Source organism: Poecilia reticulata, chromosome 12, assembly GCF_904066995.2.
Source record: "Poecilia reticulata chromosome 12, P_reticulata-male-v2, whole genome shotgun sequence".
Classification (NCBI taxonomy): Eukaryota; Metazoa; Chordata; class Actinopteri; order Cyprinodontiformes; family Poeciliidae; genus Poecilia; species Poecilia reticulata.
Window position 1 is genome coordinate 31,535,693 of NC_088841.1, and position 23,300 is coordinate 31,558,992.

The 23,300-nt window shown below is 41.0% G+C and overlaps 1 protein-coding gene across 1 annotated transcript; it reads right to left on the reverse strand.

Annotated features, from left to right (window-relative positions):
- Positions 1 to 345: 345 nt before the first annotated feature.
- LOC145554203 (NACHT, LRR and PYD domains-containing protein 3-like) lies at positions 346 to 16,802 on the reverse strand. The gene is given in 10 exon segments (XM_081613700.1): positions 346 to 1,182; positions 1,185 to 1,267; positions 1,415 to 1,461; positions 10,518 to 11,138; positions 11,586 to 12,769; positions 12,771 to 13,375; positions 13,520 to 13,748; positions 13,909 to 13,987; positions 16,425 to 16,535; positions 16,689 to 16,802. Coding segments are annotated over 10 exon segments (3,489 nt in total). The 5' UTR covers positions 16,778 to 16,802; the 3' UTR covers positions 346 to 741.
- Positions 16,803 to 23,300: the final 6,498 nt, after the last annotated feature.

A 23,300-nucleotide genomic window follows, 5' to 3' on the forward strand; every position in this document is an offset into this window, starting at 1 on the left:
TGAATTTGTTCAAACTACTAATTCTGCACTGAGAGTCCAGAGTTTATTCTGAGGGAATAGACAAAGTGTCATCTTTTAATTTTACAATAAACAATTAACTGCTGGAAACTAATTTGGTGAGACAAACCTGTATTTAAATGACCCAATGTTGTAGATTATATTTTTTCATCTTTCACCTTCATGGGATGGGAATGTTTTACTTTAACTAGGACTTTCTGAAAGGCAGAGTTGATGAAAAATATTTTTAATGCAAATATTTAAATTTGAACAGGAAAAGAACAGAATGAGCAGCAAATGAACCAAATGCAGAAGAAGAAAAATATTTTTATTTCTCTGAAACACATGAAGAAAAACTGAAGCAAATAAACAAAAAGATTTAATATTCAAATCTGACGAGTTTAGAAAAATAGGAGCCGACAGAAACAGAAAATGTTCAGTGATTGAGAAAAACTGATCAACATTTCAATGAAATCTGATGAATGAGAGGAAAAAATAAGAGAAACAACATCTTGATATTCAGTGTGAAGCTTTGACTGGAAACAAACAGGAAAACATGAGGATCCTGGAATAATCCTGGAATAATCCTGGAATAATCCCAGCTTCCATCTTTAAAGGACTGGAAGAAGAAAAAGTTTCCAAGGACTCAATCAGAAAAGTTTCACCAAGAAATAGATTGTAGAGATGAACTATCTGTTCAACAGTGAGAGTTTCTCTGACAGGAGGAAAATATTTAGACTCAAATCAGCAAAGAAACACTGAAGAACCATAAGACCAGAACCAGAATCCAGGAATCAGAGGTTCAGTGAATGTGGTGTTGAAGGTGTGGAGGAGGATCAGTGAGTCAGAGGAGACTCTGTAGAAGGACAGAATGCCAGCAGGACAGTCCACATACACTGATACTCTGTTAGAGACGGAGGAGAGACGAGTTTTTATGTTATTGTGCCAGACAGAGTAACCATCATCATCAGAGCATCTCAGACTCCAGGAATGATCATTATATCCAAACCAACAGTCTCTACTGTCTCCTTTCCTCCTGATTCTTCTGTAACTCACTGATATATAAACATTTCCTCTCCACTCGACCTCCCAGTAACAGCGACCAGTCAGACCAGTTCTACACAGCAGCTGAGGATAATAATCAAATCTGTCTGGATGATCAGGATATGACTGAAGCTCCTCACACGATCACATGTCACCTTCCTGTTGTCTTCAGACAGTTTGAGTTTTCTGCTCACTGTGTTTGTGTCGATGGTGAGTTGACAGGAATCTGATGGAGAGAACAAACACAATCCAGCTGCAGTTATTGATCATTTATTGATCTTTGATGATGATCCTGAATGAGTGATGTGACAGTTTGAAGATGGTTGAATGTGAGCTGCTTTGTTGTCATGAATCAGATGAAAAACACACTTACACTTCCTCAGACCTGGTGTCAAGAATCGGCCTCCAGCAGGCTCCACCCTGAAAGGAGGAGGGGGGTCAGACCATCAGTCTCTTTCAGCAGCAAACATGGACATTACATGTCTCTCAGACACACATTGTCCTCCACTGAGACAGGAACAGTCCAACATTTGGATTGCAAACTGCAGTGGATGTAGGAAGGACAGTTGGTGCTGCTGCAGCACAACTCATTTCTCCAAACACAGGAAAAGCTCCAACAGAGAGGAGAAAGGAAATCCCTCAGTAACAACCTGAAGAAACTCACTGAAGCCTAAAAGGACATCAGGAAACTAAGGAAACATTTCTGGAAGCTCAACCTGATTTAATAATCAGCATTAAAATCCATGTTGTGTTCAGTTTATTTTCATAAGTGGCTGATTTACAATTATATGTTAAGCATAATTTACATGATGATTATTATTAATTGAACTGAACATGATTGTATAAAATAAAAGACTTCAAAATAAAAGTCTTATATATGTATTGTTTTTAATATTTCATATTAAAAACAATATGAAATATTGTTTTTAACTTGCATTGTTTCAAAATGAGCTTCATGTAGCACCGAGGGTTAAATCCAATTTCTTACTGTAGTTAATTATTTTCACATCTTTCATTCTCCTGATAATTGATATTCATTATTGATATGCATATCAATTGACATGCATTGAGTCCAGAAAACCATTTTATACAGGACAAGCAGAAATCTGTCACAAAAATATTAGTAGCTCCATCATTTGTTATTCGATATATCTATGAAATATGACTTAAAATAAAGATTAGAAAACTGATGTCAGATCAATTCTCCATGATATAAATCTATAAACAGTTTAGTTTCTGTTAGTTCTGTCAAGATACAAGAAAGGGTGAATATCTACTTATATTGGTCAATCGTTTTATTTTAAATATGCTGTAGGAGCCGTAGTTTGACGACTGTTATAAATATCACCATGTTTTTAGAACTCAGGGGATTAGCTCAGTTTTTGTCGCTTGTTTTAGGAATTGCAGCTTCTGCAGTGGCGCCACAATAAAGGTACAATAAAGCTGATAAACAGGTGAAGAACCAAACAGAACCACTTCTGACTGTTTCCAAAGCCAAACATCCAGTAAAAGTTCCACCAAGCCACTACTGAGGCACTGGGGTCATGATTCTAGACACGGGCAAAACAAGGTTCAATGTCCAAACTTATTGATTGTTCTTGGTGATTTATTTTCCTCTTTCACCAAAACAATTACAGACATCAAACTTTCATTTGTTCTCATGCTACCACTCTTAAAAACCATCGGCCCCAAACCCAAATGCCTGCTGGTCCTTCTCCAGGCCCCTGCACTGATCTATGTGGACTGACCCACATTACTTCCTGTCTGAATTTAGAAAATAAATAAGAAAATAATAAATAAAATCAACAATTATCAACCTACAAATAAACTCTGTAAATAATACAAAAAATAGAAATTTAAGAAGTAATAAAATTCAAATGGATAAAGAAATAAAGAAAAAATAGCTCCAACAACTTTTATTCTGCCTTTTCTCGCTCGGTGTGTCGCTTTACGCGGACCTGTTGCCATGGCAACCGACAGACAACAGCTCAACGAGCACATAGAGCAGAGATTACCGATCAGGGGAATCAGCACCAAAAAACAAACATTTCCCACACAAAAAAGTAGCAAAAACACTGAAACAGAACATCCAGTCTGTTACATTATGCTGTCAGGCTTAATGTCTACATTTGGATTATTAATAAGTTTTCGCCTGAGCACAGCGGCGGTTGATTAGCTGATTTAATAAACAGCTGCTCTACTGATGACGTGGTGGCGGGTTGACCTGTTTTAGTGCCAACGGAACCAAAACACACCGAACTGCGCAGCACATGCTAAGGTTATCAAAGTCAGATTTACCCGACGAGCGTCCCCGTTGTCAATCAGTGTTGCTTCCTAAGTGGACAGTTTGATTTCACAGAAGTTTGATTTACTTGGAGTTATATTGTGTTGTTTAAGTGTTCCCTTTATTTTTTTTGAGCAGTGTATATATATATATATATATATATATATATATATATATATGTATTTTATTTGGAGGTCGTGAGTAGAACTGACTTTGTTCAGGACGACATACTAGCTTGGACATTGCTTAGGGTGCCCCGGCCTTAGGGAATTGTGCACATTATTAGTTTAGTTGGTCTGCCTTATGTGAGAAGTATATGTTGTTGTTCCTTTTTGTTTTCCTTAAATCTAGTGTTTACAGCTTATCGTTCAACTGGTGATTAACAGTGAGGGTTCCCTCTCACCTTAGTTAATGAAGTCAAGCTGAATGATTTTGCCTGAAATTCTGTTTCTCCGGGTCATATTTGCTATTAACTAAGTCAGTGATATTGCCTACATAAAGGTGTACCTGGTCGAACCCAAGCACCCACCATTTTAGTTTTCCTCATAGAGTGGTTTGAGGTGCTACACTTGCTGATACACGGCAACAAAACTCAACCAACGAATGGAAAGTCCCATAATTAATTCAGTTTCTGCAAAATGAAGTTCAAAACAGAGAACGGGCGCTTCAGCCGACCAGACCAGGCCACATGTTGAAGAACCCGAGCCAAAACACAAGCATGTGGGTAAGCCATTCTATGTCTGCGATCAACCTAGAAAGTGGAGCATCGACTGCTTTGCACACAGCCAGCGTCGGGCCACAAACCTGTGTGTTTTGTGGCAGTAATGACCATAAACCAGAGAACGGTCCTGGTTTTACAATAAGTGAACGCAGGGAGAAACTGAAAAGGCTTGGACGGTGTTTTGTCTGGTTTGGCCCAAAACATATTGCAAAATACTGCAGAGTGAAGATTTTGTGCAGGCAGTGCAATGGAAAACACCACTTGTCAGTGTGTGAGCATCTGAAGCTAAAGCAGAAGTCAACAGTACCAGCAATAGTGGAAATGCAGAGGCTGTGTTGTCTTCGTTGACCAGCTCAGTCAAAGTGAAGACGAATACTCAAAACACAGTTTTGCTCCAAACAGTTTATGCTGTAGGACCAAAGGAGAGAAAAATAACTTGCTGTCTGTTAGATGGAGGCCGCCAGCGCAGTTTCATTCACAGATACATTGTCTGAGCCCCAGGACTGCCAGTTGTGAGGCAAGAGACACTAAACCTCCATGTTTTTGGTTCCACCTCTCCTGTAGTAACGCAACATAGTGAGAGTTCAACTTGAAAATGTGTGGAACACTGAACAGAAAATCGAAATAGATGCTGTAGAGACCCCCGAGGTGTGCACTGCTGTAGTAAAGGTACCAAGTGAGCCCATTCAAGCAGAGACTAAGAAAAGAAGCTGCAGCTTGGATACTTTCCACTAGAGGGCACTAATGAACAGGAGCTGCAGGTGTTAATTGGAGCAGATTACTACTGGCAGGATGTTACTGGGAAGGTCCAAAGGATTACAGATTCATTAGTGACAGCTGAAACCCTTTTTGGATGGGCTTTACAGGGACCCGTGACGACCTCCAGTGTTACAGACACCACATGTTCGCACATTAGTTTGACCGAAGACACCCAGCTGTCTAAGCAGTTGCATGCATTCTGGAAGGTGGAGTCCCTGTGTATTGTAAATAAACAGTCAGAAAGTCCAGAGGACTCAGAAATTATGCAACATTTTGAACAAACAACATTTGAAAACGGAAGGTACCAAGTTGAGTAACACTGGCAATGTGACAAAAACCGGCTTCCAGACAAAGAAACGCTTTGAGAATCTAACAAGAAGGCTGAAGACTGATCCTAATTTATTTGCCAAATACAACGATGTAATAAAGGACTATCTCCAAAATTAAATCTGAACCTCTGTTAAAGGCACAGGTTGCTGTACCTTTTGAAGGTACAGCAAGCTTAAGACCATGTGAAGAATCACTGCATGGGTGAAGCGGTTTGTTAGTAGCACAATATCTTGTCTGAAGGTTCCGGGAGAGTTAGTACAACTTGGTGCAGCTGAAATGTACTGGCTGGATTAAGTCTACACAAGAGAGTTGATTTAGTTCTGAAATATCGCAGCTAAGGTCAAAGCAAAATGTGAAGGTAGATTCTAACATCAAAGATTTGAAACTGTTCTTAGATGAAAATGGTCCACTAAGTGTTGGGGGAAGACTGCAGAATTCAGATCTTAGTTTCAGAGAACAACACCCTTGGATACTACCGACAAATCACAAGTAATCTGAACTATTAGTTCAGTCGTGTCATGAAAGAGTGATGCCTTCTGGTGTAAGAGACACATTAACTCAAGTTAGAGAACAATATGGGATTTTGAGAGGCAGACAGCTTGTAAGACACATTGTTTCAAAATGTTACATTTGCAAAAAAACTAAAGGTTAAGGCAGCACAACAGATCACTGCTCCATTACCTGGAGAGAGTAACAGAATCACCTCCTATTGAAGTTACTTGTGTAGATTTTGCTGGATTTTACAGAATGGGTCTGTAAAATCATGCATAGCACTGTATACATGTGCAGTGACAAGAGCAGTACACTTAGAGTTGGTCTCAGATCAGACTACAGAGAATTTCTTATTGGCCTTAAAGAGATTCATCACAAGACGAAGTCTATGTAGGGTCATTTACTCTGACAATTACCTGACCAGCTATGGACCTCACCGCACGTCACTGGTATCACATTATTTGGCAAACGATACAAGTTGATACGATTCAATGCACTTTTACGATTTTCTGAAAAATTTTAGAAGGACAGAGTGATTTTAGAGACATTTTGTGTTCCATAGACTTGGATTTAATTAACTGAAAACTGATTAAAAGCACCAACTACACAATACCTGACTCTGATTGGACAGAGTCTAACAGTCTACAGCTGGACAAAATGAACCACAGATTAGTGAGAAAATTAGTTTCTGTCATTTAATTCATGTGGATTTGACATAAAACTCAAAGTTTGATCCAGGAGCAGAGTGGGGAGATTATCAGCCTCTGTAGACTCTCAATATGCAAATGATGCTCTCATGTTTTTCTTCTGGACACTGTGGCTGCATTTTGGAGTAAAAAAGTCTTTTGGACTATAGAGAAAAGGCTTTTCTACCTTGGCTCCCAGAGTTAGCCGTGGCTGTAAGCTGTTTACTACTAGCTGCTGGGGGAGTGGCTCCACCTCACCCCGTAGTGATCGACTCCTGGCAGCTGCAGCGCTGCCATTCCCCTGCTTGGATTTCTGAGTAGCTGCCTCTCAGACAGCCAGGATCTCATCGTCCTCTCAGTCTCTGATCCACTTTATCAGTTACTAATAATAATGATCGATCCGCCATCATCACCATGGAAATCCTCACTGCGCCCAGACTCCGGCTGTGGGTTTCCCGTTTTGTTTTTTACCTTTGGAAGCTCATTCCCTTCCACATAACCGGAAAATCTGGTTTTTGACATTTCTCTGACATTCGGGAAAATATGGTTTACTTATTCTTGCATAACTCCGGTTTTACTTGGCCTATTAACAATTTAAAAACTGGTGTGTAGTTTATAATGTTCACTTTAAGCACCAGGTGAAAGTGAGACTGATGGAGGCGGAGTCTTGCTGCTGCACCGTCACAAATCAGACATGTTAAAAAGACGCTAAAAGCCTTGTGGACCCCTATTTTTTAACCAGTGATGATATAGTTACTTTGAAAAAGTAATTTTAATCTGATTACTGATTACTACTAGAAGAAGTAACTTAGTTAGATTACTGGATACTTGATTTGCAATGCCTCCACATGATTTTTATGATATTGATTTTATTTACAATTTTAGTTGCACTGTGTAGCACTTTGAGATTTTTTCTAATGAAAAGTGCGGTACAAATTAAATTTATTATTATTATTATTATTATTATTATTATTATTATTATTATTATTATTATTATTATTGCAATGCAACTAAGTTACATTTCTCCAGCTGAACAGAAACAAAACTGAAGTTATTATCTTTGGACCTAAAGAGGAACGAACTAGAATCAATGCACAGCTTCAGTTATTACAACTAAAAACCAGCGATCAGGCCCGAAACCTGGGAGTAGTGATGGACTCTGACCTGAACCTTCAGAGCCACATTAAGACAGTCACAAAGTCGGCCTTCTATCACCTGAAGAACATCTCTAGGATTAGAGGACTTATGTCTCAGCACGATCTAGAGAAACTCATCCATGCATTTATCTTTAGCCGCATTGATTACTGCAACAGCGTCTTCACAGGTCTGACTAATAAATCAATCAAACAGCTGCAGCTGATCCAGAATGCTGCTGCTCGGGTTCTCACTAAAACCAGGAAGATAGAGCACATAACACCAGTTTTAAAGTCCCTACACTGGCTCCCTGTAGCTCAGAGAATAGACTTTAAAATACTGATGTTAGTTTATAAATCTCTGAACGGTTTAGCACCACAATACCTTAAAGATTTGTTATTACTGTACCAACCATCTAGACCCCTCAGATCTTCTGGTTCTGGTCTGCTCTGCATCCCCAGAACCAGAACCAGACGAGGAGAAGCAGCATTCAGTTTCTACGCACCACAGATTTGGAACAAACTTCCAGAAAACTGTAAAACAGCTGAAACACTGGGTGCCTTTAAATCTCAACTTAAAACCCACCTGTTTAGAGTTGCTTATGGCTAAATTAGGGTTAGAGTGCGGGTTTTGATGTCTTCCATGTTTTTATGTCTTTAATGTTTTTAATTTTTTTTTCTTCTTTCTTTTATGTATGGGGAAGAAAGTGAAAAATGAGGGTGGAAAACGATGAAAATTAAAGTGGAATGGAAATGGAATGGAACCAGTTAAAGTCCGCGGGAGGGCAGACTCCTCTAACTATAAGTTAGTTAAATTCTGTGTGGGACGGCGGCGTCCTCTGGTAAGAAGTTAAACCCTGAGAATCCTAGGCACTGTCAGGTACAATAAAAGCAGTTAAAGTCCGCGGGAGGGCAGACTCCCCTAACTCTAAGTTAGTTAAATTCTGTGTGGGACGGCGGCGTCCCCTGCTAAAGGACGGCGGAGTCCTCTATGAAATAGTTAAATTCCGCAAAGGACGGCGGAGTCCTCTATAGTTAGTTAAATTCCGCAAAGGAAGTTAAACCCTGAGAATCCTAGGCACTGTCAGGTACAATAAAAGCAGTTAAAGTCCGCGGGAGGGCAGACTCCCCTAACTCTAAGTTAGTTAAATTCTGTGTGGGACGGCGGCGTCCCCTGCTAAAGGACGGCGGAGTCCTCTATGAAATAGTTAAATTCCGCAAAGGACGGCGGAGTCCTCTATAGTTAGTTAAATTCCGCAAAGGCAGGTACAATAAAAGCAGTTAAGGTCCACGGGAGGGCAGACTCCCCTAACTCTAAGTTAGTTAAATTCTGTGTGGGACGGCGGCGTCCCCTGCTAAAGGACGGCGGAGTCCTCTATGAAATAGTTAAATTCCGCAAAGGACGGCGGAGTCCTCTATAGTTAGTTAAATTCCGCAAAGGCAGGTACAATAAAAGCAGTTAAGGTCCGCGGGAGGGCAGACTCCCCTAACTCTAAGTTAGTTATATTCTGTGTGGGACGGCGGCGTCCCCTGCTAAAGGACGGCGGAGTCCTCTATGAAATAGTTAAATTCCGCAAAGGACGGCGGAGTCCTCTATAGTTAGTTAAATTCCGCAAAGGACAACGGGAGTTTGTTTTTTTTATTTTTATTTATTTTTTAAATTTCTCTCTTTCTCACTGTTTATTTCTGTTTTTATTTTAATTATGTAAAGCACTTTGAAATGCCTTGCTGCTGAAATGTGCTATACAAATAAAATTTGATTGATTGATTGATTGATTAAAAGTAACTTTTTAGTTACTTTCAGCAGCTGCTAACATCAATGCTCCACCACCTGAGTGAATTACATTGATATTTGCTAAAACTTAATTTAAGTTATTTTATAATAGTACCATCAACAATGTGTCTCCACTTATAAAGGTTAACTGAAGGGGAGATTGTTTAATGGTTGCAACAGTACAAAAAAAACTTTAGTAATTTGTGTGTTTTGTGTTCCTGTATTGTCTGGAAAAAAATCTACTTACAGATCCATGAAAAATGTCCTTAAGTTCAGTAACAAAGTTCTTGTCCCAACAACCAGGATCAGGTGAAGGACCTCTGCAGTCCATGATGCTTCCTCTCCCTCTTCTAAACCATCTGATGGGCTGATATCATCCCTCTAATTTACAAATAAAAAGTTTTCTTTCTCTTATTACAATTACATTATTTTTCCTGAATGTGACATCAGAGCTGTGGATCTGGAATCTGATTGGTCGGATGGATATTTCCCTGGTTTTCCAACATGAAGGGTCTCTGCCTTTTTCCAAGAGGTTGTAAATTTTTCCCAAACTTTATTGAACAATCCCAAAAGATTTCCCAACTACTGAAAACCTAAACACATGAGTCTTTTCTTGGAGCTGAACTCTAAAAGGTCTGATTATTGTTTTTAATTTCTACCGCAGTCAACAGAGCACAATTCTACTTTTTCCTCATCATTCACTGCAAATCTCCATTTTATCTGGAAAACAAGGAATTTAAATTCTGTCCTGATTCCTCTCATTCATTTGATCATTTTCCAGATGTCGCCCCCTGGTGGAGAACAAACTACTACATTTATTTTATATTTTTATTAAATCCTGAAAGTTGTGAGTTTTGTTAAAAATCTTTATTTTTCTTTCTTAGAACTTTTAAACATCCATCTGACCAACATGGAGTTACTTTTCTTCTCATCTTTGCTCCTTGGGGCTGATTGGTCTGGAGCTCCATCAAATATTGTTTTAAAGTCCTTTCTGTCATCAGTAGATCATCATGGAAATCTAACTGAACTTCACTTTTATTCATTTAGTCAGAGTCCCTATTAAACTCTATTAAATCCATCCCACTCTTTAATTTTCCTTGTGAGCCGTTCTTAGTCAGGAAAATATTCCAGAAAACTGGGTAATGACCTCTGCTTCCAGATGAGGCATCTAAATATTTCATTATCAAACTAAATATTCAACTTTAAACTAAACATTTCCCATCAGACTGACTAAAGACGTTTCTCCTCTTCCTCCTCTATCAGACCTTCTCTGCTCCTGCAGCAGGTTCCTCCATACCTGAGAGCTTCCAGACTCCAGTCTGGATCCTTCAGTCCAGCCGACAGCAGCTTCACTCCTGAGTCTCCTGGATGATTGTAGCTCAGGTCCAACTCTTTCAGATGGGAGGGGTTAAAGGTTAGAGCTGCAGCCAGAGAAGCACAACCTTCCTCTGAGACCAAACAGCCTGATAAGCTGCAGACACACAATTCATCACATGATGAGAAGATGAGAAGATTGAGGTAGAGCCTAAGGTCTTGGCTGGCTGGCTGGCTGGCTGGATGGCTGGCTGGCTGGCTGGCTGGCTGGCTGGCTGGCTGGCTGGCTGGCTGGCTGGCTGGCTGGCTGGCTGGCTGGCTGGCTGGCTGGCTGGCTGGCTGGCTGAGACAGCCAAGCAACTGCTGGGATCTGTAATAATTCTTCTTTTTGTACCAATGATGCAACAATTTCTCAAGGGCCCAGACTTACCTGAGGGTTTCCAGGTTGCAGTTTGGACTCCTCAGGCCAGCAGAGAGAAGCTTCACTCCTGAATCCTGCAGGTTGTTGTTACTCAGGTCTAGTTCTCTGAGACTGGAGGACTGGGAGCTGAGAACTGAGGACAGAGCTTCACAGCTTCTCTCTGAGAGGTTACAGACACTCAGTCTAAGGAGACAGGGAGGAAAATCTGAAATAAAAAAATTCTTCTAAATTCATGTTTTTTCAAATAAACAATGTTTTTATTGGACAGAGAAGGAACCATCTTATTTTACACAACCTTTGTATTTGTTGTGAACTGGTTGATTCTATAGTTGGGCCTTAAATGACAGAACTATGGGACACATGGAGGTTGGAAAGAGAATTATAAAATTACACAATTAACTATATTAATCCAGTTTCAATGTTAACATAAAGTGGAGGAGTTTTGCTGCTTGACTATGTAACATTATGTTCAGCTGCTAAAGAAAGCCTGTTTTTTGCTGCACATGCCCCTCAGTGGGTCACTTTGAAGAGAGAAAGCACCAATATATAAACTGAAACATGAATATTTACCTCATAATTAGCAGATTTCTACCTATCAAAAATAACTGCAGTAACAATGTGTATCCTTACTGAGCTTTGTTGGAGGCTTTAACCACTGGCAGCAGCCTCAGAAGAGCCTCCTCTGAAGCAGAGTATTTCTTCAGGTCAAACACATCCAGATCTTTTCCTGATGACACCAAGATGAAGACCAGAGCTGACCACTGAGCAGGAGACAGTTTATCTGTGGAGAGACTTCCTGAACTCAGAGACTGTTGGATCTCCTCCACTAGAGAACGATCATTCAGTTCATTTAGACAGTGGAACAGATTGATGCTTTTCTCTGCAGACTCATTCTCACTGATCTTCTCTTTGATATACTGAACTGTTTCCTTATTGGTCTGTGAGCTACTTTCAGTCTGTGTCAGCAGACCTTGTAGGAGTCTCTGATTGGTCTGCAGTGAAAGTCCCAGGAGGAAACGGAGGAACAAGTCCAGGTGTCCATTTGGACTCTGTAAGGCCTGGTCAACAGCTGTCTGATGGAGACACTTTAGTTTAGGTTTATTAAATAATGAAAACTTTTTAGATGTTTGTGTTTCTTCCATCAGGTTGAGACCAGAGTTGATGAAGGTCCGATGAACATGAAGAGCAGCCAGAAACTCCTGAACACTCAGATGGACGAAGCAGAACACCTTGTCCTGGTACAGCCCTCTCTCCTCTCTAAAGATCTGTGTGAACACTCCTGAGTACACTGAGGCTGCTCTGATATCGATGCCACACTCTGTCAGGTCTGATCCATAGAAGATCAGGTTTCCTTTCTGCAGCTGATCAAAAGCCAGTTTTCCCAGAGACTTGATCATCTTCTTGCTCTTTGGACTCCAGTGTGGATCTGTTTCAGCTCCTCCATCATACTTGACCTTCTTCACTTTGGTCTGAACCACCAGGAAGTGGATGTAAATCTCAGTCAGGGTTCTGGGCAGCTCTCCGCCGTCTCTGGTCTCCAACACATCCTCCAGAACTGTAGCAGTGATCCAGCAGAAGACTGGGATGTGGCACATGAAGTGAAGGCTTTGTGATGTCTTCATGTGGGAGATGATCCTGCTGGCCTGCTGCTCATCTCTGAATCTCTTCCTGAAGTACTCCTCCTTATGTGGGTCAGTGAACCCTCTGACCTCTGTCACCATGCCTACACACTGAGGAGGGATCTGATTGGCTGCTGCAGGTCATGTGGTTATCCAGAGGAGAGCAGAGGGAAGCAGTTTCCCCCTGATGAGGTTTTGTCAACAGAACATCCACTGGGCTGGACTCTGTAGCATCAGCTAGGATCTCCATATTGGGGAAGTCCAGTGGAAGTCTGCTCTCATCCAAGCCATCAAAGATTAACAGAATCTGGAAGTGTTCAAAGCTGCGGATTTCTTTGGTTTCAGTAAAAAGGTGATGAACAAGTTCCACCAAGCTGAACTTTTTCTCTCTCGGCACATTCAGCTCTAAGGTGAATGGAAATATGAAGTGGATGTTCTGGTGGGCTTTGTCTTCAGCCCAGTCCAGAGTGAACTTCTGTGTTAAGACCGTTTTCCCAATGCCAGCCACTCCCTTTGTCATCACTGTTCTGATTGGTTGATCTCTTCCAGATGGGAATTTAAATATGTCTTCTTGTCAGATTGTGGTTTCTGGTTTGTGTGGTTTCCTGGATGCTGTTTCAATTTGTCTGACCTCATGTTCATCATTGACCTCTCCAGTCCCTCCCTCTGTGATGTAGAGCTCTGTGTAGATCTGGTTCAGAAGGGTTGGACTTCCTGCTTTAGCAATCCCCTCAAACACAGACTGGAACTTCTTCTTCAGACCAGATTTAAGACGATGTTGACAAACTGCAGTAAGATATTCTGAAATAACAGAAATAGGAATATCAGAGATGAAACAAAAAATACCTTCTGAAGATGATTTAAATAAATGTGATTTCATTTCGTCAGACATCAGTAAATGTGATATTTATCCATCAGGTTAAATCTTTATAGAAATCCTCTTACTCTTCTGCAGACGGTCAGCCAGCTCCTCCTGCTTCATCTTCCTCAGGAAGTTCAGTGTGATCTTCATCACTGCCTCTCTGCTGCTTCTCCTCCACTCTTCATCATCACCTCTCAACACCTCATCATCCTTTATCTGACTCTCTGAGCATTCTGTGTAATCTGGACTCAGAAACTTCTGGATCTTCTTCAGCTCGTTCTTCACAAAAGTGACAATGTTTTCCTCCAGCAGCTGGAACAGAATAATAGATTAAGGAAACATCAGACTGAAATCATGGAGCCAAACACCAGATGGATGTTGGACAGACTGACAGTCCTCTGGTCTACAAAGTGCAGCATGGAGACGACTGTGAACAGAACCATGGAAAAGTAGTTGTTGTTCATGTACAGACCATAAATATGGAGTCCAGCTGTGTTTGATGCTGCTGGGCAGACGGACCACTGGGAACCTCTGAGCTCTGCTGGTCCACTCTGTGGAGGAACCAGGAACAATCAGGAAGGCAGGAAATATTCATCCAGCAATATTTACTAATAAAATAACTAAGAGTGTCACATTAAAAGCAGAAAACAGAGCATCACATGAAGACAATACAAAGAAGTTAGAAAGAAGAAGATGAACTACAAGGATGAAGACCAGGAACACCAGAATCACCAGTAGACATTTAAAAAGTTTGTGCTGAACTTGGACTTCAAACTGTCCACACTGTCAGCTGATCTGATGCTGGTGGAGACAGAGTCCCAGAGCTTGGGGACAGTGGAAGTGAAGGCTCTGTCCACACAGGTCTTCAGGACAGTGTGGGACATCCATCAGGTTCTGATGACTGGATCTGAGGTGATGTGGGCATGGAGGAGCTCTGAGATACGTGGGTGTTTACTTCCACTGGAAGTAACTCATCCAGCGAATTTAACAAATGGAGCCTTCAGCAGGGTAGATGTTACCCAGGAGAGCGGCGTTCTGAAGGAGCGCTGCAGACGTAACATTTGTCCGTTTCAGAGAAGTGAAACCACGCAAAACAAATCCTGGTAAAAGCGCACACCTGATCGCGCAGAGGGTGAAACACTCACAAAATTCAGTTAATCTGTTTGGATCAGACAGATCCAATTGACTGATGAATTAGCGCATATTTTTCTGCAGATGGGAACCAGGAAGAAGTGCATTCAGACCCCAGCGGGTGAAGTGATGCTAATTTAAGTGAAGTCGCTTAATTTAATTTATTAAAAGTTATTGAGGCCTCAGTCAGAGATTTTTGTCACTACGGAGAAAAATGTAGATACATTTATCTGCTTAATTTGAGATGGAATCTGGATTCACCGTGAATATTACCTAAACCGCATAAAATGTGACAAAATAGCACGTTAATATGATTGTAATTTCATGGATAAAAATAGTACATGACCAATTTTTTTATGTTGTCAGTCAAGATAATGGATAACAAAAAAAGTCTAGCGCCACCTGCCGCCCTGACACCAACTCACACACATCTCCATTAACAGTCTTACTTGTAAGACTGTTTATTTTCTTGGACATTTTGACAGGCACGTGCAGGGTCGGGGGTGGGGAGACTAGGGGTGCTTAAGTACCTGCCCCTTTTGCACCTTGCCCCCAAGTGCCCTTTCGGTCCATTTTTTTATATATTATTATTTCCTAAGCCCTCTTCTGACACATAACATGTACTAAAATTATTTGTTTTTTTCTTGTGTTTTTTTTGTACAACATAATAAGCCAGTCACCTTGTTACCTTTGACATTTTGCCCGTGACGTATGACGCAAATGCCTCTCGTGCAGTGAGATAAGGCGGCTAACTGTGGAGCTCAACGTAGCAAAAGTTTCAGATTACAGAACAGTTTTTGGTGAATTTAAAAAAAAAACGTTTTTGGTGAATAAAGTGGAGTAGACTTGCTACTTGTCAGATGATGGAAAACATTAAACATATCGTTTCTGCTTCAGCTTTGATTGTATATGTCACAATTTTGTAATTTATCGTTGTTTATTAAACTCTGAAAGCTGTGTGGCTTTGTTAATATTCTGTTCTAAAATGCGGTTAGATGTGCATTTTTTTGAGCACCTGCCCCTTTGGTGCTCTCTGCACGGCCCTGCTTTTTGATGTTAGCTTGTCGATATCTCAGTTTTATTCACTGGGAAAATTAATAAGCAGCTTGAGGTGACTCTGCTGCTGTCTAGTGGCGAGAAACCACAATTTTGGCTGGTAACAATCGGAATGCATTATGGGAGTTGTAGTTTGTAGTCAATTCATGCTCAAAACCTATTTTAAGTCAATCATGGGCCTATAAAACGCTGGGGGCCACATACAATGATGTGGCGGGCCACATGTGGCCCGCGGGCCTTGAGTTTGACAAATGTGTTATAGAGGATTAAAAATAGATCCTGTAGATCCTGGAAGCCAGTGAGCTCACATTATATCTGTCCACACAGAGACAATCAGAAAGTAAAGGTCCATGAAGTGATATCTGGATATGAGCAGTGAACCAGATGAGCCAAGTAGCTGTAAAGATTTAATGTTCCTGCTGATCCCACTAAGAACCAGCAGAACCTCTGATGGTCCACATCAGCTCAGTCTGGTTGAGTTCCAGCAGATCTCACCAACCACATCATGAAGCTTTCCTTCCTGCTGAACTGATCTCACAATGCACACAGGAACCAAGTCCTGATGGACCAGACTGGTTTACCAGGTATTTCCCAGTGGGTGGTGGAAATGTGTCCCACTGTTAGTCTGACATGGAGCCAGGAAGCAGCAGAACATCATCATCATCACCCAGAGATGAAGATATGAAGGTGTTTTCATTAGAACAGAGCAGCTGGTTTAGATAATGGATCAAAACTCTGTAAATATAACTGGGAACATCTGAAACTTACTGGTTCAGTTTACAGCAGTTAGAAACAGCTCACCTCTCTGATGGTGGAGATCCAGGAGATTTAAAGTTAATGGGTTCACCCTTTGACCTGTTGCTCTTAAAGGACACACAGCTGGGTTCTGGTTCTGTGAGTCTCTGATGGATCCTGATAGAAACATGATGATTAAAACTGAATCTTTTCAGTCTGGATGAAGCAGCAAAGAGCAGCAGCAGCAGCTTCATCACCACGTCTGTTTTGGCCTGATATAGTGAACGCTGTGTGAAAAGGGCTGTGGACAGTTAGAGATGGTGACCTCACCTCTGACCTTTGCTCTGGCTCTCATCTTCCCCACACAGAGTGGTTTTAGAGGGAGGGACTCCCTCCTCTCTGTCGTCACACTGATGCATGCTGCTGAATTCACATCAGCTCTCGCACACTTTCTAGCTTCACCTGCAGAGGAAACACACATCATTCATCTGCACATCAACTCTGATCATCCTTTACATCATTAGTGCTGGAAAAAGATCAGCTGCTCCTCCTCTGATTGGCTCTTCTTCTCTGCTACATATCAGTGCCAGGTGAAAGCAGTCAGACAGCAGAGAGGCAGAGGAAGCTGCCATCAGCTGCTGCACTTCTACTATCAGTCCACTAGATGGAGACATGGAGCAACATTTACATTCACTGATTCAACCTGAACAACAGGAAGGATTTTAGTTCACAATCATTAAAACTCTACAAGTGGATTATCTGCTCCATCAAAGATTAACTACTTAATAATCAGACTCAATCAAACACATTTTAACAAAAATATTTTATTTTGAAAGGAAGCGTCATTAAACTGTTGTGTATGACTGTAATAGTGGATGGTTCTTTCACAAAAATAGGATTCAGAAATCCTGGATAAAAGATAAAGCCGGGTTTGACAGCACCATCAGTTCCTCCTGACTTTATCCGTTTCACGAAGACCAAACCAACATCAGGAGGTGCATCTATGTTAACTTAGGTTTAAATAAATCTTGTGAATACGCCTTAATAGATTTATTCAAGACACCATGAGATCCATCACATGTTCACTGATGCTACTCTAGATAAGTTGTGTACGCCATACCTCACACCTAAGAAACATCATTTGATGAAGAATTATGAAGAATTAAATCACATTATACTCAAGATGATAATTATAATAGTAAAGAATAGTAGATTGACTAGATGTGTAATTAGTTCAAAACATACATTTTCAAACCATTATTAATAAAAAGCTTCATAAGTTTGGCTTTGATTTTCTCAAATGAACATTCAACTTATGAATTAACAGTGGAAGTCAATATTACAACGTGTAAACCTGATAGTGGATTTTTTTTCTTGTTCTTTTCTCAGTGAAGTCGGATGATTTTTATTCTCCTGTTACTTCTCTCATCTGCTCTGTTTTTTGCTCTGTGTCCTGTGCTTTCTTTTTTGAAGTTTCTCTTTCCACATCTTTTGAATTGCAAACTATGGATCTGATCTTTATGAGAAGAAGTGAGAGACCTTGTGTCTGTCCACAGAAACATTTAAAATGCATACACAATTGAATTTCTGATGACTATTTGGACTTGGAGGTTACCTGGCATATTGTGAAATTCAGAAAACGTTGGCCACTGTTCTGGCCATTGAGAGACTGCCTGGCTCGTATAAGGGACTATAACTTACGGTGAACGCTCAGACTCAGATGCTGAGTGAGCAGAACCTCAAACTGGAAGTGATTCTTGCTGAGAGTTACAGCTCAGTTTCAATTTCTTATAAAGACATTGGATAAATTGAAAGCTCAGCTTTGTGGGATTGATCATGAGTTTGGCTGTTTGTTGTCACCTTGAGATGCAACAGTGAGAATTTAAGACAGATGGGAAAATGAAAGGATTGGCCTGATCCAAAACAATCTGGATATTGCTCTCCCTGTGTCAGTCATGGAAGGCTGTGCTATTTCTATTTCTCCTGGATATTATATGAACAAGACGCTCTGCTCCCACTACCTTCTCCCTGTAGCCATGAAATTTATGGACCTGGATCTGATCTCTACCGAGATCAGCTGACAAAACGATCCATCACTTATGGACAGTGTTCATGAACTTACAAACACAGAGGCACACACACACATGTGAGAATAGCTATAAACAAACACACCATCAACTCACTGCCTTTGCAGGCCCTCCTCTCTCATTCTCCCACATTACAGCAGACCAGGCCATTGCAATGAACCAGTAGCTGCTTTGATCACTTTGGCAGGTTGTTCTGGCTCCTTCCTCCCACCACAACCTTCTCCCTCTCTTCTCTCACTTCTCCCTCTCTCATACCACATATCATGTTTTTATGTTGTTACTTTTCATGTGCAGAGGCTTTTTCCAACCTCACACTGTCTAGTTACATAAACTTAGAACAATACTCTCCACTAAACAATCGAACAGTAACAAATGGATCGTTTAAAATTGATATTTTCGACCATCATAATATTAATTAACAATAGTACCAAACTAAATTAGCAGCATTTTAATGCAGGGTGAAAACAAAGACCAAAACAGTTACATAAGAAGGTGGAATCAGTGACAATCATTAGTTTCTGATGGCAACAGGCTGAACCACCTGGTCTGGACCAGGCTAGTTGCACAGGATATGTTGCCATGGTAACCTGTGTGCTACTGCTTTATCAAAGCTTAATTAAAATCCTGGCCTAATCTGATATCCTAGTTTTGTAAAACAGCACTCAGTTTGAATCCAGGAAATAGAAACATGAAGCAGTTTGTTCAGAGAAAAAAGAAACAAAGAAGCATCAACTGTACATAATGTTTGATTCCAGTTCATCATTAATCTGATAATCATAGATTAACCTTCAAACAGAACAGAGATTAAACTTTGAGCTGAAATCAGAAGTGAAAATGTCTCCAAACATCAGAGAGAAAAAACAACCAGGAAAGTTCCTGAAGACAAAGTTCAAGTAGGAAACAAATCAAACTTACAGTTTGTTCAAACGATCCAAAGAGATGAAGAAGAGAAAACATCAGAACAACAAACTGACTTAAAAACTGAAAGTAAATGTGAGGGATGTGACTGATGACATCATAAATCACATGCTTTATAGTTTCTTCTTTCAGATCAGCAGAAGATCTGCAGTGAAATCAGAGGAATGTTGATAAAGTCTTAATGAGAGAAGTTCTGATGAAAATGTTTCATGAGAAGAAGTGAGCCAAGAAAATGGAAAAGCCGGATTTTACCTGCTGCTCAGATTATAAAAACAAAAATAAAACAAAAAAATCAGAAAGATCAAACAAACTTAAATATAGTTCTTAACATCACCACATTACTGCAGCTGAAACCACACATTGTTATAATATAGATTATTAATATAGCTCCTATATAACCATTGATCATCATGTCAGTGAGGTGAGCAGAGTGAGGACAGTCTCTGGTTAAACCAGGATCAGCTGAGCAGGTTCTGCTGATCCAGGTTGAAACCCTGATTTCATTTCAATCATCAACCTGAATCTAAAGTCAGATCAGCAGCAGAGAGGTGGCAGCTTGTTCCAGACTCATTATTTACACATGATGCAGCTGTTTTCCAGCTGTTCTCCACAGCTGGAGGGAGGGAGGGGGGATGTTTGGAGGAGAGAACCTGAACCTCCAGGTTTTACAGCTGGATTCTGACCTCAGCAGCTGGAACAACGACACAGATGAAACCAGAGACTCCTGGAAAATGGATGTTTGGATCTGATCAGGTCTGCAGATTCACTGACTGGGATTTATTCAGAAAATGTCTCAGAGCTGAGAAGAGCTGAGCTTCTTCAGACTGAATGCTGGGAAACCTTCACTCCTCCCATTCAGTGATGTTCAGGTTCTGAACTATAAAAACTAAATCAGCTGGAAACATCAGGAATTTGGTCCATTAAAAGTGTTAATAATAAAATCAAACCCTTCTGCTGTTAGTTGAGTAAAGTCTGTTTCCACTAAGAACTGTGAGCGTTTCCTCCAGTCTGTGTTCGGCTTTAATCTCCTGCAGGAAACCAAACCTCCACGTCTCGACTGGAGTCGCCGTGGCAACGCCTTTCAAACATTAGGACAGTGGGTTGAGACCGGATGAGAGCCGATGAGTTGTTTTTATTTAGTGGCAGAGCTGCATTCATCCATTCATCATCCCAGTTTTCCTGCCATGCAGATTAATCTCCACTAATCTGATGCTTGGAGACCAAAATGTCACAAACTGGGATTAAGAGAGTTGAGATGTTGAAATCTGTCACATTTAGAAAAGAAGCTTCATGATGCTGTGATTTGTTCATCTGAAAAACTTTATAAAAATATTTACTCTTTATAACAAATCAAACTGATCAGATTTATTATTTTGAAGCAACAACCATCAGTTTAATTCATTAATTATGTTTGTTGACATTATGAATGTTTTTGTGCTCTCATTTGTTGTTGTTTTTCTCATTATTGGATTATTGTATGTCACATCACGTGACCTGTCTAATTGAACACACTCGTGTATAATAAAGGGTGTGTCCTTCAAACAACTGAAGGGGGAACAACACGAAAGCAAAACGGTTTGAGTCTCATGATGTCACGTTGAACGCTGTGCCGAAAAGCGACTCTGCTAACAGGTTATGGGCCCAGAATTAATTATGAGACAAGGAAAATGACCACACGAGAAAAGGACATGGCACACAGCCGCTGGTCAAGACTTATCTTTGATGGAGACGAGAAAAATTACGAACTGTGGGAAACAAAGTTTCTAGGACACCTTCGATTGCAAGGGCTGAAACAGACAATTTTGACAAGCCCCTCTGATGAAGACGATGAAGAGGAAGACGCACAGAAAAACGCCGAGGCTTATGCAGAGCTCATTCAGTTTTTGGATGACAAGAGTCTATCACTAGTCATGCATGACGCGGCAGATGACGGACGTGCGGCGCTTGGAATCCTGCGGGCCCATTACGCCGGCAAAGGAAAGCCCAGAGTGATTAACCTGTATACTGAGCTGACTTCACTGCAGAAATCACCCTGTGAGTCGGTTACCGAGTTCATCATCAGAGCTGAAACCGCGATCACCGCTTTAAGGAGTGCAGGTGAGCAGCTGAGCGACGGACTTCTGATCGCCATGGTTCTGAAAGGACTTCCAGAGACATTTAAGCCATTTGCTGTTTATACTACTCAAAGCGAAGATGGTGATAAATTGACTTTTGCAGAGTTTAAGACTAAACTCAGAAGTTTTGAAGACATTGAAAATATGCGTGGCACAGTATCTGAGGACAACGTGATGAAAGCTAAAGCACATTCTGGCTCCAAATGCGCACCAAGAGGCGTAAATGATCCTGGAGCAGGAAGTTCTGAGATCGTATGTTTTAAATGTGGGATGAAAGGCCACATAAGCAGAACCTGCCAGCGGAAGCAGTGGTGCAGTTACTGTAAGAATAACAGTCACAGCAACGCGACCTGCAGACGGAGAAAACAACGGGACAACGCGCGGAAAGTAGCCGAAGAGACGGGCGGCGACAAAGAGTTTGCTTTCCGGGTGAGCGACGCGGACACGCGAGTGGACGGCATCAAGAGGAGAGGTCTGATGGTGGACGCTGGTGCGACATCGCACATAATCACTGACATCAGTAAGTTTCGGAAGTTTGATGAAAGTTTCCAGGCCGAGACGCACTGCGTGGAATTGGCTGATGGATCCAGGTGTTTTGGAGTTGCTAAGCAACGAGGAGACGCGGAAGTGTGTTTGATCGACAGCAGAGGTCGACGTCTTAAAACAGTGCACTTAAATGCACTGTACATCCCTTCATACCCGCAAGACATCTTCTCAGTGAAAGCTGCAACATCCAGCGGAGCAACGGTGATTTTCAAAGAAGGAAAGAACGTTCTTCTCAGAGACGACACCCAGTTCCCCATTCACGTATGTAACAAACTGTATTACTTACAAACGATGGACAATGAATGTGGTGATCAGTGTAAAAATGCTATGACTTACAAAGTTGGCATGAGATTCTTGGACATTGCAATTACAGAGATGTACTGAAGCTAGAAAATGTCGTTCATGGCATGGAAATTAAAGGGAGAAGTGAGCCATATTGTGAAGTTTGCACAAAAGGAAAATTTGTTCAGACTAGGAATAAGGGACCAGATGCAAGAGCTACAGAACCACTAGCAATGGTCCACACAGATTTAGCAGGACCTATAGACCCAATGTCTAAAGGTGGTCACAGATATGCATTATCCTTCACAGATGATTATTCCAGTGCAGTCTTTGTATACTTTTTGAAAAACAAGAGTGACACAGTACAAGCTACTGAAAAGTTTATTGCTGACATGGCCCCACATGGAAAGGTTAAATGCATGAGGTCAGACAATGGTACAGAATTCACAGGAAAAGAGTACCAGTCATTACTGAGCAGAAATGGTATCAGACACGAGACCTCAGCACCATATTCTCCACATCAAAATGGTACGGCAGAACGAAACTGGAGAACTCTATTTGACATGGCTAGATGTATGTTGATCGATGGTGAGTTACCAAAAATGTTATGGCCATATGCAGTTCAGACAGCTGCTGTAGTGCGAAACAGATGTTTTAATAATCGCACAAAGCAAACGCCCTACTTTATGTTGACAGGCAGGAAGCCTAACATTTCTAGGATGCACAAGTTTGGATGTGTTTGTTACACTTATAAACGAGAGAAAGGGAAGCTGGATTCAAGGTGCGAAAAAGGCATTTTTATAGGGTATGACAAGAATAGTCCAGCCTATATGGTCTACTATCCAAACAGCAGGAAAATCCTGAAACACAGGCTTGTGGAATTTGTATCCAAAGAGAAAAATGAGACGGGTGTAACTTTGGATGATGATGATGATGATATGATTAGAATTGGTTCTAGAGCAACCAAAAGTTCAGATGCTGATCCAGTAAATGTT